Consider the following 18,496-nt stretch of genomic DNA (forward strand, 5'->3'; position numbering starts at 1 on the left):
TCTTATGTACTCGTGGCTTAAAACTTCGATAATGGCTTCATGGGTGCAGCAAACCACCATGGCACATGTATACACCTATGTAACAAACCTGCACGTTCTGCACATGTATCCCAGAACTTAAAGTATAATAATAATTTAAAAAATTCTGATGCTGGGGTCACAATGGCAGAGATTGTGATTGAATTGCACAGAAGATAAATATGCCTTTAAAAGATCTCCAGGAGACTCTAATGTATGATCTGAATTAAGAACTATCATCTTAAAAAAATAAACACCAACAAAAAACAAGTGTCTACCCAGTGCCACGTACATTAGATTTGTCTCCTCTATTCCTCATGGCCACCTTGTAAGTTAGGAATTCTTTTCCCATTTCTAAGATGGTCAATTAAAGCTGAGAAAAGTTAAGCACTGTCAAATTTCCAAGGTTGCACAGTATTTGGATCTGTTAGAGTTGTCTAACATTGAGGCAAGGGACATCAGTAAAGGGTTTGCAAAGCATTCAGAGCTCTGCTCACCAGACTCAGAATCCCAGCCTGGTACCCCTTTTCCTTCTCAAAATGCAGCTTTAATTAAGAACTCTGCTCTCACATGGATTCCTTTCTTTCTGCCTTTTTCATTCCCTCCCAGATCCCTATCTTTGTTGGTATTAAATTGAAGGAATTAAAAAAAATTAAAAAAAATTTTCCTACCAGCTTAAGGAAATTTTCCTACAAGAAGCTGTCTTATCTGCTTCATAAATGAAATCATATTTGATACTTTTCAATGCATGTTATAGGGTCATAGGATGTAAAACTCTATCAATTCAGAAAACACTCATTTCGACAATATAAAATATGAAGGCAAAGATTTACATAAATTACCATATTTATATACATATTTAAAATTCACAGTTTATTACAAGCAGAATGATAAGGAAATAATTTCAATGATAACAAAGCATCTATGTTTTCAAGTTGCTTAAATATTTGATATGCAATTAGGAGGTGCTGGGTTTAGGGTGGAGAGCAGCTTTAGTTTTTATTATACTTAACTCCTTGAATACCAGGTGGCAAATCTATCAAAAAGGTCATGATTAGGAACCAGCCCCGTGAAATTCAGAGACGGCATGAAGTTGAGTGAAGGAATTTTCAGAGATGAGGTTATGGACAGAATAAGAGGTCAAAATATTTGTTGCACTATTGCTTACTAACAAAAAAGAACCTTTTGACATGGGCCTTTTGATGAGGGCTATATAAAAATTACCCTGTCATACTGGCATTAGCACTATGTTTAACTTCAGTGGCAATGAAGCCACTGATTTGAACAGCAAAACTGGGGGAGCCGATAAGGGTAAAAGAGGGAAGGAATGTCAAGGGGAAAGTGAGATGTCAATCAAATACTGAGAGGGCCGGGGAGACAGGCGGGCATGGCTGCAGCTGGTGTGCACCATTTTTTGTCAGCTTTACTACTCTGCTTTATGGGGTATCTGGAGAGTTTTCCACTGGTTTTATACAAGGGTGCTTGAAAACTATTAAAAACTCTAACTTAACCTTTTTTTTGTGTGTGTGTGTGAGACTAAGTTTCGCTCTGTCGTCCAGGCTGGAGTGCAGTGGCACGATCTCAGCTCACTGCAACATCCGCCTCCTGGGTTCAAGCAATTCTCCTGTCTCAGCCTCCCAAGTAGCTGAGATTACAGGCATGTGCCACCGTGCCCGGCCAATTTTTGCATTTTTAGTAGAGACAGGGTTCTCCCATGTTGGCCTGGCTGGTCTGAACACCTAACCTCAGGTAATCCACCTGCCTTGGCCTCCCAACCAAAGTGCTAGGATTACAGGTGTGAGTCACTGCGCCCGGCCACCTTATACTTTTTTAACATCTAGTGCAGGCGTCCCCACACTGCGGCCCCCTGAGACCATTTATCTGGCCCCCCACCGCACTTCAGGAAGGGGCACCTCTTTCATTGGTGGTCAGTGAGAGGAGCACAGTATGTGGCAGCCCTCCAAAGGTCTGAGGGACAGTGAACTGGCCCCCTATGTAAAAAGTTTGGGGATGCCTGATCTAGTGTTCTGTGCTTTATAATGTGCACTATAGATTGACAAAGTGGTATGTGATTACTATTTGTAGATAAATAGTTTATTATTGCATAATAAACATTGTGTGACAAATAATTTGGCTGACCTTTGTTTCCGGTTCCTGAGAGGTAACTTTTAAACCCATGGTGTTTCCTCAAGTGATTGGAGTGTCTTTGTTCTTCATGGTGGGCCCCTTAGAGCATACCTGATGGTTCATGCTAACGGGATGACTCAGGATGAAAGGTGGTCATGTCAGGAAGACCAAAGACAAGATGAGATGGTTGGAACTGTGAGCCAGATGGCATTAATTCCACTTCCAAAGAGAGAAGATGCATTGGAAATTGAGTTCAACCATTTGGGCAAGGATTTGATCAATCATTCCTATGTAATGAACCTCTAGTAAAACTTCTCTTGACATCAAAGCTTGTAGAAACTTCCCTGTTTGTCAATCCTATGCATATTTTCATGCAGCAGTGTGCCATTATGGTAATGTCCCTGAAGACATCGGAAGTTTCTACTTTGGAACACTCCCAAATCTTGCCCTGCATATCTATCTTTTTGTCTGGTTCTAATTCATATATGTTTGTTATAACAAAACTGTAATTATAACTGTAGTGCTTTCTTGGTTTCTGTGTGTCATTCTAGTGGACTATCAAACCTCAAAGTGGTCATAGAAAACCCCAAATCTGGTCAGAAGTGAGGGTGGCCCTGGGGACTCCCAAATTTGCAGTTGGTGTCGGAATTGAGCCAGTCTTGTGAAGAAGTGTGTCCTTAATCTTGAGTTTGCTTAACTTTGAATAGGCATATATTTGATGAGTTTTTTTCTGTTAAGGTATATATATATATATATATATATTTTGAGACACAGTCTCACTCTGTCACCCAGGCTGGAGTGCAGTGGTGCTATCTCAGCTCACTGCAACCTCTACCACCCGGGATCAAGTGATTCTCTTGCCTCAGCCTCCTGAGTAGCTAGGACTGTAGGCATGTGCCACCAGACCCAGCTAATTTTTGTATTTTGTGGTAGAGACGGAGTTTCACCATGTTGGCCAGGATGGTCTCCATCTCCATGATGATCCAACCCCGTTGGCCTCCCAAAGTAATGGGATTATAGGTGTGAGCCACTGTGCCCAGCCAAGATGTTTTATTTTATAATCAAAATAGGCAATATGAACAAGTTGACATAACCAAGATTCATATAAATAACTGGGTATGAACTTTATGAGGAAAAATACCTGTGAGCATGGTGGCTGGGCTCCTAATACAGGGTGGAGACCAACCAGGTGGCTCTGCTTTTAAGAGGTAGGAGCCCAGCGGCTGCAGGGATGGCTGGGTGGGGCTGCTCTGAATGGAAGGGATAAGTCACTCCATAAATAAAACACAAACTTGTAAAAACACTTAAGAAAGAGCCTCATTCAGGCCCAGGCATGAGGGCCAGGATGCTGCCAACAGCCCAAAACTTAGCAAAAATCTTGTAGTGGCTGACTCTGAGCTCCTGACCTGCTTTGTACTCTCCCATGCCCACACATGGCACCTGCTTGGCCTGGCACCTGATCTAGAGGAGGCATGACTGACCCAAAAACCAGGTACTAACAAGTGTGAGATGCTCCCTAAACTAGGAGGCAAGAAAGATCAAGGGCAAAGGGCCCTAAAGCCCAAAAAAGTCTTAATTACTAAGGGCATTTGGTTAAAACAAATTTTGGAAACCAAGTAAAAATACATTCTGGCCTTGTGACATCTCTCTCCTCTCCTACCATTCACTAATGATTACTTTTAATATGCTGTGGAGAAGAAAACTATAAAAAAGAATCATTTGGTGTTTATAAATAAAAATTAGGTTTAGGATACAATAGGCTTTAAATGTGAACCAAGTGTTATTCTGTAAGTAGAGACCATGAGATCGAGGCTATGCACACTGTGACATATGGTTGGGGTGCTTTTAAGTTTGTTTTACTTACACTATAATTTTTATTCATGCTTTGAAAATTGATTATCAAGAAAGGGAACAGTATGTGAGAATATTTAACATGGGCTCTGTCTAACTCGAACGGAATCAGACATGATATGCCACGACCTGTCTTCTCTTGTGACTTCCATGTCTAATGTTGTGCTACTTTTCTAATTTTTTTCTTTCAGTAGTTTCCTTCGCTGTCTCTTTTTTGTTTAAGAAAGAGATAAATAGTAGAGGTTGATTCACAACTGATAATTCAGACAATTATCTTAATTAACTGAACTGCTAAGATTAATTCTAGATAAGGACTCCAGAATTCTCCAGCTATAGAAGAGAATCCTGTATTTGCAAACAATATCAAAGACTTGAAAATACATAAAGAGTAGACTCGAGTTGTATCATTTTAGACTCAGAAGATCTGGCCTTTCTACTCATTTACAATGCAGTGGCTCAGTACATATTTCTTGCCAACTGGGCAAATAGAAAATGAGGGTGAATAATATGTATAATGAGGTACAGAACACATTGGCTGAGGTTAGAAAGCAGACTTGATGGAGAATATATTTATGATGGTTCTGACATCATTTGTAATGTTCAAGTAGGTCACAAGTGTTAACTGTTTTTTAAAGCCCAGAACTCTGTTTTCTAAACAGAATAATCAACAATATTTACTTTAAAGCAGTCACTGATAATGCCAACCCAAGACCAGCTGAATACCCAGGACTGGATAATAGGTTCTTATCACAACTTCTTCTGAGGAGTTATGTGACAGGTATAATTAATGTCCTTTTAAGACAAATCTACCCTCAAAGGCAAGTAGCTAATTTCAAAGAAAAGAGGGCATGTATATTGCAATAGAGGGAGACGGAGAAAAATGTTAGAAAATGCTGTTATTTGCAGTAAATCTTGTAACACAAAACTGCATATTAAGAGCTGTGAGGGAGTATATTTTCAGAGTGCAAGTGAAACAGTACAAATAGCAATCATATTTACATAATACCTTTTATTCAAGAGTCTAAGTCTTTTATTTGATCTTTAAATTCCCTATATAGCCTGACTTGGGTAAGGCTGCATCTACCATACTTTAGCTTTTACCCTTCCCTTGAGTGTAAATATTTATGAAAATATTACCACTTCCAAAGTTCAGTGAGGCCAAAGTACAGCTGAGCTGACCAAAACACAAAGTCATAGAGGACAAATGGCTCTCTCTACCCTCTTAGCTCCTTCTGTAAACATAATCAGCACATTAACTGCTAACGTGTGCTTCAAGTGATTTGCTATTTCCCGAGACACACACACATACACACACACACACACAAACACACACACACACACACACACACACACACACACACACACTTTTCTGAAACCAGACTCTAAGCCCAGCTTTGTCTGTTTGGTCTGGACAGAAACTTACTGAAATGCTTAACTAAGACATATTTCATTCAAGGCTTTACTTTTTTCTTTGTTCACATATCTTCATTGTTTATCGAGCTAATTTCTCTCTCACTGTTCAGCCTGGGGAATTCATTGAGACAAGCCAGAATCAAGTGCAGTAAATGAAGGTGTGAGTGGGGAAAAAAAAACAAAAAAAACAAAAAAACAAGAAAACCCCGACTGGAAACCAAAACAGTAAGAGAAACTTTAAACAGAGGCCATGAAAATGAGCAGACATTTCCCATTAGATGGCATGGCATCTTTGGTTCTTTTCAGATGCCTGACATTTGTGCTGTGCTTCATTAGCACTAAGTTATCTGTAAATACAGCCCCACCCAAAAAATAAAATGCTGTTTTAGGGAAAGAACGTGCCGCAGTAACTCATCAGGTAACCTTAAGACACATTGCTCACTATGTAAGATAAGACACATTTTTTCCTTTTCTCTTTATCAGTCCTACCCACATCTTCTCTCCATCTTACCGGGAAGGAGTCTTATTTATATAAGCAAAGCTTTGGTAAAACAGGCAGTGCCTCCATATGTGATCTAAATTGAGCACATTGGTTTGTTTTCGTCATAATGATCGGATACTATTCCAGCTTTCAGTCATTTTCTTTGTTGTAGAAAACGTATCATTGATATGTGCCTGGGCCTGTGCTGGACCATGGAGCTACAAAGTGAATAAGATCCAGACTTATATAATTGTCATTCTGTCATTCATATAGTCATTCATTAAACCAATATTTACGAAATACCTAGTACCTGCCAGAGACTGTTCTAGGCACAGAGGATATGATACTGCATAGAAGAGATCTGCAGAGATCCCTGTCCCAAGAAGCTTGCATTCTTCTTAGGTAGACAGCCAATAAACACACTAAATAAGTAAATTTTATATATATATATATATATATATATATATATATATATATATATTTCATAGGGTGATAAATGCTATGAAAAAGACATAAAACAGAGAAAGGGAATGGAAAGGACTGCAGAGGGGTGTAATATGATACAGGGTGAGGGAGGAAGAGAAGGCTCCCTGAGAAGGTGACATGACGGTGAAGAAGTGAAGGAGGTATGGGGACTACCATAAGGGTATCTAGGGGAAAAAACTTCCAGGCAGCAGGCTGGCAGATGCAAATGTTCTTAGATACAGGAATGTCTTGAATGTTCCAGGGCTAGCAAAGAAGCTGGTGTAGCTAGACTGGCACGTAGAGAGGGAAAGCAGCAGTGTTGACTTAGAGAAGCAGTGGCAAATCGGACGGGGTCTCCCAGGCTACTGTAACGGGTTTGGCATTAATCCAAGGGAGGTGGCGTGCCGTGAAGTTTTGGAGCAGAGGGGTGACAAGATCTGATTTAGTTTTAAAAGCTCACTCCAGCTGCTGTCCTGAGAAGATTCTGGGGACAGTAGTTAAAATGCAGGAAGACCAATTAGGGTGTTCCAACAACACAGATGAGATGATGGTGGCATAACCAGGTGGCAGCAGCGTATTGTGGGTTGAGTTGTGTCCACCCAAAAGACGTTGATGTTATAACCACAGGACATGTGGACGTGGACCTTATTTGGAAATAGAGTCTTTGCAGATGAAGTTAAGATGAGGTTATTACGGAAGGCCCCAATCCAATCTGACTATGTTCTTATAAAAAGAAGAAATTTGGACAGAGAGAGAGACTTATATGGAGAAAAGATAATGTGAAGATGTTTTTGGTGGGCTGGGCTGGTTCAGGTCCTTGACTTCGCCACGCAAAAGAAGTTGAGAGTGAGTCCAAAGTAAGAGTAGGTGAAGAGGTTTATTGCAGAGCCAAATAATACGCTCTGAGAGGCAAAGCAGGCTGCTCAGAGGGAGAGGCAGCAGCTAGTGCGTTAAGAGGAATTCCTTTTACAGGAGCTGTATGTACATGTTCATAAAATACTGGTGAGGTCAAGTATGCAAAGGAGGATCTGCAGTTGGAGAATGCGCTCAGTATCTACATGCTGGAACAGATATCACACATATCATTTGCATATAAAATCTCCACCTAAGGGTGTGCTTTTTACTATGAAAATGAGTGAAGGGTTACTATGAGCTAAACCTGGAGACTAGACAGGAAGGCAGCAAGATGACGCCTAGACTCCGGGCCCTGCCTGCTGTTAAGGATGCGGTTAGGAATGGTGCAGGGCTGCAGGAGCCAGGGGAAAGTGGGAGGGACAGGGTGCAGATTACAAAGGGCTGCACGCTAACACATTCGAAAACTTAGTTAAAACGGTAAATTCCTATAGAAACATGACATTTCCAAAATTGTTGATGAAGAGCCTAGGTGCACATGCAGGACCCCAGAGAAGCCCCTGGCGCCCACAAGGCAGGAATTTGTAGCTAATAGTTTCCCGGGCTTTCGGTGCCAATTGGCTGGAGATTGGGAAAGCTACATCAAGAATAAGGGGCTTCTGTTCTCTTTGCCGGGCTACACCGGGTGTTAGGGATATATAACCATCTAGCAGTCTGCTGGGATCCTCTAGAACTGCTTACCTTGCAAAAGAGTTAGGTGCTGACACACGAGGGTGCAAGAGGTGTGGAGCCTGCTGAGAAAGGGACCCACCGGGCTTCCCAAGGGGGCCAGTCAATATGGCCTACGAATCTTACTTAGCCTGCCCCAAAGACAAAAGGAGAAAGTACTCTATGCACCAAGGACTGCTGGAGACTACTAGAAGCTAGAAGAGAGTCCCAGAACAGATTTTCTTTCAGAGCCCTCAGAAAGAATCCATCTTGTGGACACTTCGGGGACTTCTAGCCCTCAGAACTGTGAGATAATATATTTCTGCAGCTGAATCTACCCAGTTTGTGGTATTTTGCTACAGCGACCCTAGCAAACTAATATGCGGTAGATGCGGTGAAAAATGGTGGGAATTATAATTCTACAGTTTGTCCTCTTTACGCACAAATTCCAAATTTGCAAATTCGCCGACTTGCTAAAATTCATCTGTAATCTCAAAATCAACACTCATGATGCTTTCATGGATAGTTGCAGACATGCTCTGAGCAGTGAGAAATCTGAATTGTCTGACACACATGTTCACAGCTAAGGCTGAACAAGACCCTGCTCACACTGTAAACAAATGCCCTTGCACAGTGTATTTAGTACCATGCTTTCCGTGTTTTTGTGTTCATTGCAGGTGGCTTTGCTGTTTTAAATGGCTCTCGGGTAGAGTGTTGAAGTGCTATCTGCTGTTCCTGAGCACAAGAAATCCGTGATGGGCCTCACGTAGAAAAAACAGGAATAGACAAGCACTTTTCAGGCATGAGTAAGAGAACAGTTGGTCCTGAGTTCAATGTTAATGAATCAACTATATATATTAAATAAGGTATATTTCAGTAGAAACTCAGAAAAAACATAGTTATGTATTAATTAGTTGGTGAAATGTGATGGAGGCTTGCAGGAACACAACCCTGTGATTCCCTTCTGGGGCAAGAACCCAGTATATGCTAACTCAGTATCCGTGGCAACTTTACAGGGCATAACTGCTATGAATAATGGAAATAGACTGTGTTTTGAAATCAGACCCCAGATATAACAGCATTTTTTTTAAGGACCGGGTGTGTGGTCTGAAAAAATGAGGAGTTAAAATTAACTCCAAAGATTTTAGCCTAATAAGCCAGAAAGATGGAGATGTCATTTACTGAGATACAAAGACAATGGAGAGAACAGGGTGTTTTGCGTTTTTGTTTTTGAAGGGGCTGAGGATTAGGAGCCCTCTATCTTCTAAATATAAACTTGAGTTTAAGTTGGGTTATCTGTACAAAAATAATGTTTTATGGTTGGGTCCAACCAGCAATAAGAAATGTATCATCAGCACCAGGGAGAAAGAAGAGACTCCTTGAGGTCCATTGTGGGGTGGTGGTGAGAGTCTGGGGAGCAGAATTCTGTGCTCTCATCCTACCACTGGCCCCTCTGAGCTGTGACACAGAACTAACCTTTTAGTTGATAGCAGCCTTGAGCCAGATGAGAAAGCTCTGAACAGAGGCTTGGCAATTGCTCCTCTCATCTTAGTTGTTATTAGAAGGCTAACGTTCATATACAGCATGAAGTCACCTTAATTTAAGACCACTATGTAGTTTTGGAGGGGAAAGAAAAATTTAAAAATTGCAGAAGAGAACATTTGAAGGTGAAATTTCATTCTAGTTTCAGCACATCTGCAGCGGTACCCTGAACGTCACAGAAATGAATTATTTAAAACTAGTGGGAAGATAGTGTTAGACTTTCATCCTCGGCCTCTGTTTTTTTTAAAATATCAATCTGCTACCAGATTTCCTGCTTTTAAAAAACCTCTATATTTAAAGTTCTTCATTGTATAATAAAAAGCAGAATGTAAATAAATAAGAGAAGGGGAGATGAGCCAATGGTATTCCTCTACAGGAAACACAGCAGCCTGTGGCCATGCCATACTTAGAAGAAAAAGATGTAAAAATCGGGGATGGGGAAAAGTCAAGTTCGAATGTACTGTAACGTATGCAGACCCTGAGTCACAGTCCTAGGAAGAGCCTGGCCATGTACTTGAGGTCACCTTCTAATTAAGACCCAGTAAACTCTCTGGTCACAAGCCATTTGAGAAACACTTCGAAAGGCGTGAAGCTTTCATCAGTGACGTGGTATTTCTATATATTTACGTAAGCCTATTTAGGACCTATCTCTTTAATAAATCATTCATTAATTTATATCTTAAATCAAAACCTGCAGGCGATCCATAAACAGAATAATGTGTTTTTGAAAAAGAAGTAGCCTTCATTTTCCGAAAACCATGGAGCCACTAGACTGCTGCATTTGCCTCTATAGCTTTATGCAGTTTTCTCCTTAACAAACTGCAAATTAAAAAAAAATAGGTATCTGGCAAATTAGCCTACTTGAGGACCATGATTATGCACATTTTTACCACATGGACAAGTGTAAAGCACATCGTAAGCCTCGTTGCAGCTTCCAGTGTGATTGTTTATAGCCATCTAACATCCCTGTGATTTTTATAAAACATTAATTAAGATAACCTCACTAGGTCTGCATTTTCTGTTTAGTTTTACTAACTCATTCCATAAATACTGAGCAGCCACTAAGTGCCAGGCACTGGAGTGGGCACTGGGATGTAAAAGTGGGAAAGACAAACATATTCTTTATCTTTGAGAAAGTTAGAATCCAGCAGGAAAAAGGATAACCAAATAAGCAGTTTAATAAGTTGTAAGATATACTGGGTAGCACTGTTTCTAGAGTTCACTGAATAAGCAACTAAGCTACTCTGGGATTAAGAAAAGTTTCTCAGAAGAAATGAGAATCTAGTTGAAATCTGAATGATGAGAATAAATTAGCTTTATCTGGATGAAGGTTGGAGGAATATGACTTGTTATAAAAGGCAGAACCCAGGGGAAGAGAGACTCAGAGATATGAGAAGTTCAAGGGACTGAAAGAAGTTCAGAAACTGGAAAGAATTGAGCAAATATATTAATAAGGTCAGCATCTGGTTTCCAAAATATTAGATGGAGTATAAGCACCTGAGGTATTCCTTAGAGATCATAACTTTATGTATCAAACTGCCTATCCAGCTCCTATCAACGGCATAAAGTAGAAAAATGACCTTTAGAGAAGATAGTCTAGGTAGCATGCAAACCATTCATTCCCTTGGGTGGTTACCATTCAGTTCTTGGGTCATTTGAGACAAAAAGAGCTCTACGTGCTTGGATTATATTTGCCCCGGCACTCACAGAGGCCTTCACTGAATGTGCTCGCATATTCTATCTTAAGACATAAAAAAAAGGAGTCTCTCAGTCTTTTTAGTACTAGTTATAAAAGCTATTGTTAACATAAACCCAATGTGCCCCAAATAAAAAGCATTTCCATTCCAATTCAACAAAACCTTTTTTGAAGTTTCTTATTGCCCTGTAAGATTAATAGTTTTCTCTTTTCCTATAATGAGAGCTATATAATACATCATGTTTAATAAATAAAACATTAAATATATTAAAAATATTTTTTGGTCTTGGTTATTACCTTGGTTTTCAGCAATCTCATAACCAAATTGTATTTCAAGCACAATAACCATTTGCCCGTTTGGATTTCCATAAGCTTTAAAATTCTCTATAAGACACTTTTTAATGGAACCCCTCAGGTCTTCCTGGACTCACTTGTCTAAAGGGCTCTTGGCCACTTGTTCATTCCTTCTGCTAACCACTTCTGCAAGGGCTCTTCTGGACTATCACCTGTGTTGCATGACATGGTCACAGCCCAAAGCAGCTCATCTCAGGCTAGTGCCACAGACCCCTTGCCTCCCACACTGAAGTTTTCCTGCTGCTGCTGAGCCATGAGTCACCCATGCACGTGTAACTGGGAAGGGTGGAGGAATTAAAGTCCTAGAAGTGAACATTGGACAAACAGATGAGAAGAGCTAATGGGTCAATTTTTCCTTCCTTCTACCAAAGTCAGTCTGGAGATGCATTATTCATAAGGCACTTCGGAAGATGTTCCTGTGAGATCAGTGGTCAGTTATACTTGATACTGAGTGGAGATCAGTTTGCAAGTCCCAGCCCCCTCCATGTTTGTTTCTCTCTTCCCTGATGCTCCCTTTTCTTTTCACTCTTGCTTCCAGGCGCCGTATGTCCCAATAACCTTTTAGCACAGAAAGCTTTTTTCTTCTCTGTTCAAAGGGAATGACAGCTACAACCATCATCCTGATTCTTGGGAGTTACTTTCTACTCAAACATTTTATTAACTGCAGTGTATGCATTTTTTGTGTTGAGTTTCTCATTCTTTTTGAAAATTTATAGATTCTAGATAAATTTCTAAATAGGCTCACAGTCAGCTTAATTTTGTCTTAATTCGACAGAACTGGAGAATTTGACCAGATTTAAGGGATAATTTAACTCCTTAAATAAAATTCTACTGGAAAATTCAAAGCACAGTCCAATGTGTTGTCAAAAAAGAGATAGCTTCCCTTTTCTCAAAATAATCTGTTAGCTTGCTGCTACTTTCTCTAAATCTCCATGCTTGCTGCTATCATTTGGCTGTGTCTCCTCCCAAATCTCACCTTGAATTGGAATAATTCCCCCCTTTCATGGGAGGGACCTGGTGGGAGGTAATTGAATCATGGGGTGGGTTTTTTCCCCATGCTGTTCTTATGACAGTGAATATGTCTCACGAGATTGGATGGTTTTACAAAGGGCAGTTCCTCTGAACATGCTGTCTTGCCTGCTGCCATGTAAGATGTGTTTTTGCTCTTCCTTCACCTTCTGCCATGACTGTGAGGCCTCCCCAGCCATGTGGAACTGAGTTAAATAAACCTCTTTCCTTTATAAATTACCCAGTCTTGGCTGTCTTTCTTACCAGCTTGAGAACAGACTAATACACTTGCCTTCTCCTTTAAGACTAGAATTTGTGTGTAATAAATTTTTTTAAAAGGAAACTTTAACTCTTTGTATATAGTAAGACAGTTTTAGGATTTTGCTGAAATCACAGTAAGCATTGCTTTCTTTCTGTATAATCAAAGTGCATTTTGTTTGGAAGAGTAGCTGAAACTTTAGCTGCAACTCAGCTTTAATTAATGTTGCTTTTTGCTAGATATATTTTTCTGTATTTTTTACACCCTTAAAATCAGCACTTGGAGATCAGTAATTTAAAGAATGTTTTCTTTGTGCTTATTTCTTTCAGAATATCTTATTTCCTGTTGTAGAAGGCCATCACTGAATATCAGCAAGCTTCCTCACCCACAACTACTGTTCAATTATACTGTACATGTAAAGCAGGTGAGCAGCTGCACTGGAATGTTTTTCCCCAAAGGGCTTTTTTCTCTTATTATATAATTCTGTTCTTATTCCTTAAAGATTTCTTAAGATTTTTGATTTTTTTTTACTTTTGCAATTAATAATAATTTAAAAAATATCTATTTTGTGCTACTTACTATATTAAGCAGGAAATATAGATGAGTAAGACAGTCTTTCCCTACAAATAATTTCTAATGTAGTAGGAACTTAAGACAAGTATACACATAAGAAAAACAAAAAGCTAAATATAATTGGTGCCATAGTGGCAATACACACAGAATCTTAAATCTATTGTTGAGAGGAAGAATAGAACTATTAATTTCTGACTATGTAAGTTTGAAGTAATTTCTATATTTTTTATTGGGAAATCAGGTAAGGATATAATTCTCTTTAGTACTTTGGATCATCCATACAAATATATATTGTATTAATATAGCATATATATATATATATATATATATAAAATATAACTATATAAATATAAAATATATTTTATTGTGCATATATACACATACACACAATATATGTCATCTGTTGTATAACATACTGTGTGTTTATATGTTTATTTTATATAAAACATGTTATATATATGTTATTATACATATAATAAAATATTATAAAATGGGAGGACATTCTCACATGCTGCAATATGGATGAACCTGAAGACAGTATGTTAAGTGAAATAAGCCGGTCACCAAAAGACAAATATGGCAGGATTCCACTTATATGAGATACATAAAGTAGTTAAAATCATAGAGACAGAAAGCAGGTTGGTGTTTGCCAGGGAGTACAGGGAGAGAGTGATAGGGAGTTACCATTTACATCTAAGTTTTGCAAGATGGTAAGAATTCTGGAGCTGGATGGTTGAATGTATTTAATACTACTGAACTGTATATTGAAAAACTGGTTAAGACAGTAAATTTTATGTTATATATATTTTACCAGGATAAAGAAATGGGAAAGAATAAAAGAGCACATATATTGTATTATATTCTGCAGTGGGGAAAACTGATTAATGAAAATATAATGAAACAATAGCAGTGACTGCTAGGTCTTATGTTATCTGCAGAAAGTACTAGGGTAGTGTGAATGCAGAGATGAGGGTGTGGATAGTATTGTCCACTGTGAGTAAAGGTGAGAGGGGTAGGAAAAGGGGCAGAGATGTCTTTTAAAGCTTTGTAAAATAATCAACATTTGAGATAGCCTTGAAAAGTAAATAGACTTTTTAAAGATAACAGAGAAAGTATTTCAGGCACAGAAATAATGGTAGTAAAAGGATGGAATTTAGGTAAACAGGAAATTTCTGTTTAGATGAAACATAGAGTGAATGGAAGAAAACGGTAAGAGATGATGTCAGTGAAACAGATATCTGGAGGTTGCACTGTCCACTATGTTAGAGAGTTTGGATTTCATTATAAATCAATGGTCTTAACCAGAAATGGACTTCAGAATCACTTGTGGAGCTTTGAAAAATTCATATGCCCTTATATCTCATGGGGGATTTGATTTAGTAGATTCAGAGTAGAGCCTGGGCTTGTACATGTTGTCAAAACTCTGCAGGTGATTACTATGTGCTCCCAGAATCACTACTGTACATAATAAGGCATTACTGGGAGTTTTATTTTTAAGGCCTGAGATGTGCTAACATTCACTTATACAGCCCTGATGGCAATACGATGGATGACCTGGAGAGCGCGGAATCTGAAGATAAGGAGACAAGATAAAAGACTACTAAATGAATGGTTTGTATTAAGACATTGGCAATAGGAAGAAAAAGGAGCAATAGATTGAAGAAGCATTTAGAAAGTCAAAATGATTGTATTTGGTGGTCAATGAGACTCTGTTTGTAGAAGAGGAATAAATAAAATACTGTGCTCATATTTCTGCATCAGATAACTGGGTGATGATGGATCTATTAACTGAGATAGTAAATGCTGGCATAGGTACTAAACGCTATGTCTGACAGACTGGTTGTTAAAAGAGTAGGTACTCATAAGTGCTTGTTGAATGAATAAAAAACCCTAATAAATCAACTGGTCATATAATTTTGGATGAAAAAAAAAGAATATATAAGGGTTTGCTCCTAGAAGGAACTTTTATTGGTTTTTGACAAATCTAGATGCCTTGGGGCAGGTGGAGTAGCAGACTGAGGCAAGAGACATGCAAAGCAGAGAAAAAAAAAAAATAGAAGAAGCACAAATGTTGGAAAATTTAAGCTGGGCTCCAGGAACAATGAATGGTTTAGTTTGCTTCTAGAATAGTAAGAGAGAAAACCATGAAGATATAGTGACACTATTATGTGGTATGTCTGAAAGTCAGGCTGAGGAAGTTTTAATTAATTCAGCAGGCATTGATGAGTCAGGACTTTTGGACAGAAGTCTTCCATGTTTTTAAGATCTCGTCTTGCTGGAAAACTTACAATAGCCCTTCTGGCCTGGTAGTGCTGGAAGTCAGTATTTTCAGATAGGAAGTAGTCAAGCTTAAAATTACCATATTACATAGCAATTTGTGTGTCAGACGATGTGTGGCAATTAACTAGATGTCATGATACTCTTAACTGAACCAAGCTTTTTGTCACTAACTTGAATGTTACTTTTATCATAAACTATATCCCCATATAGATTTGTGCCTATCTCTGGATTTTTCTATTTCATTCCATTTTGAACAAAATCTGCTGTATTTATTTGAGATGCCTTGAATTTATAATTTGAGGAAAAACTGGCATTTTTACAATATTCAGTTTGCTAAAAAGAATTGTTACTTAAACTTTCTTCTGTATCCCTCAGTGGAAGATAATTATTTTTTCATATACATCTGAAACTTGTCTTTTTTAGTTAATAATCCTGTATTTTTCTTTTGAGTTGCTATCATCAATAGTATTACTTCTTGCACTGTAACTGTGTGTGTGTGTGTGTGTGTAAATAAGAAGTCTTCCTAGATGAACAATTAAAATTGAAAGGAAAAAAAACAAAAGCAAATTGAAATATTTTCAATAGCATCTGACCCTCACTGAACTGATATATATGCAAAAATCATTTTGGATAGTATTATTATAGAACACAAAGAATGCTGTTTGTTTTGCCTATGTATTGTCAAAGTTTTCCTTACATAAGATAATCTGTGATTACATGTACAGCTAAAGTGTGGCATTTCGTCAGTCAGTCCTGGTCACCACTAGTGGGAGTTTCATTTCCCTCCTAGTATCACACAAAGCCCCACCTAGATTCTTGCTCTTTCCACAGAAAAACTGCCCTTTTTAGCCCTCTGCTTGAGTGCATGACCATTCTCCTTGGCTTTTCAGTGTCTCCTCTCAAGGTGTTGGTGGGACAGAATGAAGGATATTGTAGCTACCGAAATAAATCCCCACTGTAAACACCCATCAGGGTCAGAAATATTTTCAGATAGTTTGATGCAGCTATAAGTCAGAAAATGTTTTGGTTTTATCTTATCCTTTGACTCAGTTCTTTGAAAATTTTTCAGTTTGAACAACCTGTTTAACAAATCTTCTGGTTAGGGGCCCACAAACTTTTTCATAAATGGCCAAATTGAAAATATTTTAGGCTTTATTGGCTGTATGGTTTCTGTTGCAACTACTTAACTCTGCCGTGGTGGTGTTAAGGCTGTCAAAGACAGTAATGAGGTGGGTATATTCCAACAAAAGTTGATTTACTAAACAAGCCATGGGCCAGATTTGGCCCATGAGTCATAGTTTCTAGATCCCTATTTTAGATCAGTAAACTTTCAACCCCTTCATTATTTATATTTAAAAAAATCAAAAGCAATGCACTAGTTTCCATGGAAGAAATGATGACAAAATGCAAAGCACTGAAATGAACAAAATGCAGAAAAATCACCAAAATGATTTCTTATCAATCCCAAAATAATGGTACTGTATATAAATAGCATTTTTTTTTAAATGAAGCACAAGCAGGATTGTAGTATAATGTAAACACATATATTACATGCTGGTATGGTCACTGCTTTGGGGAGAAGGACAGAGTTGACTGGAGAATCATCATTATCAGTAACAGGAGTATTTGCTCTAACTTACCAATCTTGTACTGCATTGAAGGATTCTTCATTTGTAATGTCATACATTAAAATAAAGCCCATGGCTCCACGATAATAGGCTGTGGTGATAGTCCGGTATCTTTCCTGGCCTGCTGTGTCCTAAAGAATAAAAAAAAAAAACTCTCAGAAATAAGGCAATACATTTTTCAGAAGTGATTAATAATTCCAAAAAAGTCACAATAGAGTCCAAAATGTACTTGCTGTGTAAAGCTGTTTATCTTGTTCCATCTTGTTTCCGCTAATTTTTAAAAATAACTTTTTTTTTACTGATATATAATAGATGTAGATATTTTCAGGGTACATATAATAATTTAATATATTTATATATTTTATAAAGATCTAATCAGTGTAATCAGGAAATATGTAATTTTAAATATTTGTCTTTTCTTTATGCAGAAACATTCAAATTATTCTCTCCTATCCACTTTAAAATATGCAATCAATTACTATAAATTATAGTCACCCTAAAGATTTATCAAACACTATGTCTTATTTCTTCTACCAAACTCTATGTTTGTACTTCAAAAGACGAAATCTAAAAATTATTAGTGTTCAAAAGAGTTGATCAGAAACAAGTGATAGAAAGCTTATTAAAAGAAATAATAAGAGAAAACTTTCCAAATCTTGAAAAATAGATAAATATCCAGGTGTAGCAAGGTCAGGGAATATCAAACAGATTTGACCCAAATAAGACTACCCCAAGGCATATAATAGTCAAACTCTCAAAGGTCAAGGACAAATGGAGAATCCTAAAGGCAGCAAGTACAAAGAAGCAAATAACATATAAAGGAACTCCAATTTGTCTGACAACTTCTCATTGAAAACCATAAAGGCCAGAAGAGAGTGGAACTGTTATTTTCCAAGTGCTGAAAGAGAAACTTGTCATCCAAGAATACTGTATCCAGCAAAAATATCCTTTATCTATGAAAGAGATGAAGTCTTTCCCAGACAAACAAAAGCTGAAGGAATTCAACACCACCAGACCCATCTACAATTGTTAAAGGGAGTTCTTTGATCTGCAAAAAAACCTCTTAATATGCAAATAGAAGACACTTGAAATATAAACCCACTAGAAAAATTAAGTGCATAGACAAACTGACAATACTCTATAATTGTGGTGGCAATCTCCTCATAATTCTAGTATAAAGACCAAAAGACAAATCTATCTAAACAACAATAGTTACAGCAACCTGTTAAGAGAAAGGTAAT

General features: G+C 38.0%; 1 protein-coding gene across 2 annotated transcripts in view; it reads right to left on the bottom strand.

The window, feature by feature from the left end:
• RAB3C (RAB3C, member RAS oncogene family) overlaps positions 1-18,496 on the bottom strand; it is a 262,422-nt gene that overhangs the window by 121,600 nt on the left and 122,326 nt on the right. For both annotated transcript variants that reach the window (XM_074385739.1, XM_003925826.4), the window contains exon 3: positions 17,268-17,386. In XM_074385739.1, the coding sequence (XP_074241840.1) occupies positions 17,268-17,386 (119 nt within the window). The remainder of the gene's footprint in view (positions 1-17,267; positions 17,387-18,496) is intronic.

Source organism: Saimiri boliviensis, chromosome 1 (genome assembly GCF_048565385.1).
Source record: "Saimiri boliviensis isolate mSaiBol1 chromosome 1, mSaiBol1.pri, whole genome shotgun sequence".
Classification (NCBI taxonomy): domain Eukaryota; kingdom Metazoa; phylum Chordata; class Mammalia; order Primates; family Cebidae; genus Saimiri; species Saimiri boliviensis.